Source organism: Camellia sinensis, chromosome 12 (genome assembly GCF_055761805.1).
Source record: "Camellia sinensis isolate YWXY chromosome 12, ASM5576180v1, whole genome shotgun sequence".
NCBI classification, from domain to species: Eukaryota; Viridiplantae; Streptophyta; class Magnoliopsida; order Ericales; family Theaceae; genus Camellia; species Camellia sinensis.
This window is the reverse complement of record NC_138972.1, coordinates 124,670,817-124,676,165: the sequence shown is the minus strand read 5'-3', so window position 1 is coordinate 124,676,165 and position 5,349 is coordinate 124,670,817. Positions and strand designations below refer to the sequence as shown.

The following is a 5,349-nucleotide window of genomic DNA, read 5'->3' as shown; positions in this document are numbered from 1 at the left end:
GAACTTAACCTCCTTTTTGTGTCTTGGAAGCCTCCTTATATCCTTTGTCCATCATTTCTTTGTCCATTCTGACCTATCGTGTTGGACGAAAATCTATACTCTAGCTTACATTGTTCATGGTGAGGCTGCTCATTCCGTCGTGAAGGGGTTACTGCATTTAATGCTGCAGAAGCCTCATTAATGGCTGATGTGTGGTGCAATAACTCTACATGATCTTTGTTTACTTACGTGGCTGGTCCCCTGTTTGACAAGTGTTTAAATACCTTTGGTTTCTAATTCAACTCTGGGTTCTCAAGGGTGTTAGGCTTTAGTACTTGAGTTGCGAATTGGGCTCCAAGTGATAGGCCAAAACCTTTTGTAAGCCCACCGATATCAAGTAGCATCAACTAAATGTTCAAAATTGGACAATTGCTCACTCAACGAGATAAGAGCCCGAATAATAGACCCTCCAAGATGATGTCCTACAAACCCAGATCGACAGCAAATTGAACTGCTCTGAAGGCAACCCAAGCTTCAATACACTCCACGTCCCACCACGCATCCATGTTATGCCTGACATAGACACATTAACAGCTCCGTCATGGTCCCAGACAACAACCCCAACTCCCACCAAACCCTCCGACGCAAAGCAAGCGCCATCAAAATTTATCTTGGTAGTTTATCTCGAAGAAACCACCGGTTGGTGGCCTCCAACCCAACTGAGATACACAGGTACAAATAGTCATCATATTACCCATGGGTTACATTACATATATGATTATAAGTTTGGTACTACTACTAATCCTAGAATTTTTATTTTTATTTTTTTTTTAAAACCAAACCCATTAATATAGAAGGGCAATGACTCAAGAAAAATATTTAAGACTCACAAAGCACTTTTAGTATTATACCCACAATGATATGATATTATAGCCTAGTTTGGGAAGATTGAAAAAAGACAAAAAGTTAAAAAGTTACTATCCTATTTAAGTCACATCATCTTATTTAAGTCACATCACCTCTCTAATACATCACTTCAAACCCAACCCAAACCCAACCCATATTTCATAAAAAGTCAAAAAATACACTTATTTAGTCTTCCCAAACTAGGCCTATATGTATCAATTTCTAATTGTTACACATCTAAATCATATATAGGATCCTACTCCATTATCACATCATTGTAGGTGGCTTTATGAGTCTTAAATGTAGTCTCTAACATTACTCACGACTCAGAACGAATCATTCCTAGAACGGATCATTTCTTAGACGCTTTACGAGAAACTTTGCCAGTTACTCAATCACTTTACATGGATTCCCCAATCACTTTACATAAGAACAACTTTTAAGCCAAAAGCAAGAGCCAAAAACTTCCCACCACTACAGAAAATATTACATTTGCTAACCCGACCTAAAAGTTAAAAAAGAAAGAAAAAAAGATAAGAGATAAGAAAGACATTGCACTCCATTAAGACTGACACAGAGGGGTAATGGGATTCCCAAGGGTTTGTTCATGGACAATTAGCGTTTCTACCAGGGCCTCCATAGTAAAAGTAGTGACCCCAATCCCCATTAGTGCCAGTTTGGACATCATAGCAATTAGATTGCTCAGTGAAAGTGCCAATCCCTTTAGGAGCCTTGAGGTTGTTGGAGCTATCCACAATTTGAATATTCTTGAAATAGCTTGATTTCCCAAATCCTTCTTCAGGGAAATGACCACTCCCCATTTGAGTTGAGGTGTGTTGCCCATCAGCTTCTGAATTCACTACCTCCCCACCCCACTCTATCATGGATCCACTGTCTGCCAAGTATGAGAACAAGAACGATGGCCAATACCCCAACACATATCCATTCCCAAATTGCATCCACCAGTTTCCCTCTCTTGGATCCTACATTAAAAATAATAATAATCATCATCATTCCAATCCGAGTTAGCAAAAAAAAGAAACCAAAAAAAAAAGGAGGTGATGAGCAAATCAATAAGTACCCTCCATGGCTTTATCCAGAACAGTCAGAAAGCTACAATAACTTTTCATTTACTGTGAGTAGAGTACCCTCCATGGCTTTATCCAGAACAGTGAGTGTCCAGATCAGTAACCAGAAGAAAAATGCCCAGATTCACTGCGTCTGATCTGAGCCTAAATTATTTATCTAGTCCGTAAGGGATGACTGGATGAGGTACTCTCTTATCAGGTGTGATGCATGACCCGATTTTGAGTCTTTACTTTTCATGATGCAACTTTCCTTCCCACATTCCTCTTCTTTTATTTAATTTTAAGAATAACCTAAAGTATTTTTTTTTTTAATTTTCATCACATCAATATAAACTACTTATTTTTGGTCTACCAATTTTGTCAAGGTTGCATTTTGTTCGTGCAAGCATTTTCAATGCCATCCTTGACAATCCACCCACCAGTCTTAGATTTTCCTGGGTGTATTACAAAAATCCATTAATTTAATAACCAAGACCGAGTGGGATTGTTTTGGATTTTACCTTCCAGACAAGAATACTGATATCGTATTGGGAATTACGATAGCCAGAGACAGGGGAGATGCTTGCTCCCATCGCTATTTCACTGCTGATTTGAATGAAGCCTGAGCACAGTAGATTATAGCAACCTGTGGCTTGATATGCATCACTCTACAATATTTTAAGAGAAATAACCCCCCAAAAAAACCATTAACACTGTGAAGATATGATTGTGGAAAATCAAAAGTGACAAAAACCCAAAACCAGAGTGAGAATTTTTTGAAAGCTTACAGTCCAGTAAGTGAACAATCTTGTGTTGTTATCACCATAAAGATCTGGGCTGACCTGAAATCATATTCACTCTACAATCAGACTCCAATTCAATTGTGGAACAAAAAATGCAATCAAATCAGAAGAATGTATTTTCATTTTAAGGTGGTGAGTAAATCCAGAATTTGAGTTAGAAAAAAACACCTGCCAACCAGCTTCAATGCTGTTGAGATCTTCACCAAAAGAACCACCCAATATCCAAATCTGAGACAAGCTGAACTCATTAGGCTGCTGTATTTTGGGTTCCCACACATTTAAGGTTGCTTTTGCTCCATAGTACTTGTCTCCTTCAACATAAGCTATTGCATGCTGATAACCCCCAAAATTAACCCAAAAAAACCAAAAATATTAGTTCAAAGAAATCAACATCACCAAATCAAGAAAAATGTCAGCTCTAAACTTGTTTGGTTTGGTTTGGTTTTTTTTTTTTTGTGTGTGTGTGTGGTGGTGAGGATTACGTTCCTTTTCATTGATTTACCTGATGACCACTTTGGTTGATGAGGTCAGGATCTGCAGACCTGGGCTGAGGGAAGCTTCTATGTTGCTTCTTTCCATATCTTTTCACTGAGCTTGCTCTCAGCACTTCTTCCTCCTTTGTTCTTCTAATGGGTATAGTATCTTCAGGGCACCTACCATTGACGTGCCAGAGCTGAGTAATTGCATTTGTTCCGTCATTGTTCTCTGTAGAAACCTTGTTCTCAAACACATCATAAAGCCCTTCTGGGTGATAGCTTGGCCTCATCTGAAAACATAAAAATCAAAACCATGAAGGGAAAAACAAAAACAAAAACAAAAACAAAAACAAAAAAATTTAAACATATATATAGTTTAGAAGCTACTGATTAACCTGAATTTTGTGGTCTTTGAGGAATGGGTGATCAAAAGCTGGTTGCTGAGAGATGTGAACACAGTCAATGATATCCCCATCTGGGCTCTGTTCAATCGTCCAAAAATTATTAGAACGCAAATATGAGATATCTTTTATAGTAATTATTACTTCTAATTCTCAGAATACTACTCCGATTTAAATACAGAATGCATATTTTCTTTTTCAAAATACCAAAATACTGATTTGGATATAAAAAGGAGACCATCATTGTACATAAAAGACAGGCGACGGATCATCTTCATCATCCCAAAAAATCATTGCTACTCCAACAGCCAAAAAATCCCACAGAAGTTACTAACATTTTTTTCCCTGTTTGGCAGTCTAGAAAATGTGGGAAAAGAAAACAAATCAAGAAAAGAGGAATTCCATTTAAGTGAACCGGATCCTACAAAAATGACCGATTAGAACCGAATTTATCCTTAGAAGAAAAGAAAACAGAGAAACGAAAAGCAGCTAAAGAAAAAAGGACAAAAAAGCATATTAGCACTCGTGAGTGTTGTTTTTCCCTTCTACTTTCCTACATTTTCTCAGCAACCAAACAAAAAAGGGAAATTTCCATTCAACAGAAAAAAGGAAAAAGAAAGAAAAAAAGAGAGAGAGAGAGAGAGAGAGAGAGAGAGAGTGTGAGAGAGAGAGAGAGAGAGAACCTGAATGGTTTTAAGGGCGGGTTTGTTCAAGCGATTCAAATGCTTCTGGACTTGAAACTTCTGCTTTGAGATGGGCAACCTAGCGGCGCAAGATAGCGAGATCAGACCCCAGAAGAAGAATACAACCACTGTCACAACTACTCTTCTGCTCCTCCGCCCACTGCTAAAATGCGCATCTCCCATTGCCATTGTAGACCACTTCCACCACGCTCAAGCTGTGTCGGTGTTATCTGATCAAAAAAAAAGCTGTGTAGGTGTTAGAGCTCATTTGATTTCACCACCATCAAGTGACAGACAGACGCACTGACTAGTACTCTCTCTCTCTCTCTTATCCTACGCACCGCTCACCTCTAACAAACAAAATAAAACAACCCGAGCCCGAGTCCTTTCTTTCAGAAATGGGACGGACTTTTGCTTTACTCTCTCTCTCTCTCAGCAAAAATCCAACTCTGCCTCTCAGCAAAAATCCAAACAGAAAGTAGATGGATATGGACCCAGAGACACACACAAAAAATTGGACCGCAAAGTGTAGGGCTGAGATCTACTTTTGTATAATGAGATTCTAATTGGAAAATGTTTGACATCATAAAAAAAAAATTACAATTTCACTTATATTGTGATAATATGGTAAGTGTGAATTTTTAATTAATTATAGACTTAAGGATATAAGATTTATCTTCTTTGTTACATTATTATCAATGAATTTGTAAATTTAAAATATATAGCCTTACTCATTCTAATAAATAATAAGTGTGTATTTTGATTGCTTATTTAAATATATATTGCTTATTTTCGATAGTAATTTTTTTTTTTTAAATTATAAGTTTCTTGATTTAGTTTAATGCTTCTGTTTGGAAAGTTGGCTATATGTGTTTTGACTGTTTTAATAGGTTAAAATAATTGTGTTCGGAAAGTTGGTTGAATTTTTTTATAGTTAGATGTAATGTGTGTGAGAAAAAAATGAAATTATTATGAATTTTTAACTATTTTAATATATTTTATCTTTTAATACTATTTTAGTCCAAAAAATTAAA

The 5,349-nt window shown here is 36.8% G+C and overlaps 1 protein-coding gene across 1 annotated transcript; it reads right to left on the bottom strand.

Annotated features, from left to right (window-relative positions):
• Positions 1–1,224: 1,224 nt before the first annotated feature.
• Positions 1,225–4,871, bottom strand: LOC114266544 (protein neprosin). Its single transcript, XM_028207446.2, has 7 exons — positions 4,316–4,871; positions 3,627–3,713; positions 3,258–3,521; positions 2,924–3,088; positions 2,741–2,794; positions 2,474–2,620; positions 1,225–1,868 (listed from the first exon to the last, which is right to left on the bottom strand). The coding sequence occupies exons 1-7, from the start codon at positions 4,502–4,504 to the stop codon at positions 1,491–1,493; spliced, it is 1,284 nt and encodes a 427-aa protein (XP_028063247.2). The 5' UTR covers positions 4,505–4,871; the 3' UTR covers positions 1,225–1,490.
• Positions 4,872–5,349: the final 478 nt, after the last annotated feature.

Coding starts and splice junctions, on each gene's coding strand:
- LOC114266544 (XM_028207446.2), bottom strand. CDS start 4,504: ATGGCAATGGGAGATGCGCATTTTAGCAGTGGGCGGAGGAGCAGAAGA. Junction 3,522..3,626: donor TCAAAGACCACAAAATTCAG/GTTAATCAGTAG, acceptor TTATGTTTTCAG/ATGAGGCCAAGCTATCACCC. Junction 2,795..2,923: donor GCATTGAAGCTGGTTGGCAG/GTGTTTTTTTCT, acceptor ATATGATTTCAG/GTCAGCCCAGATCTTTATGG.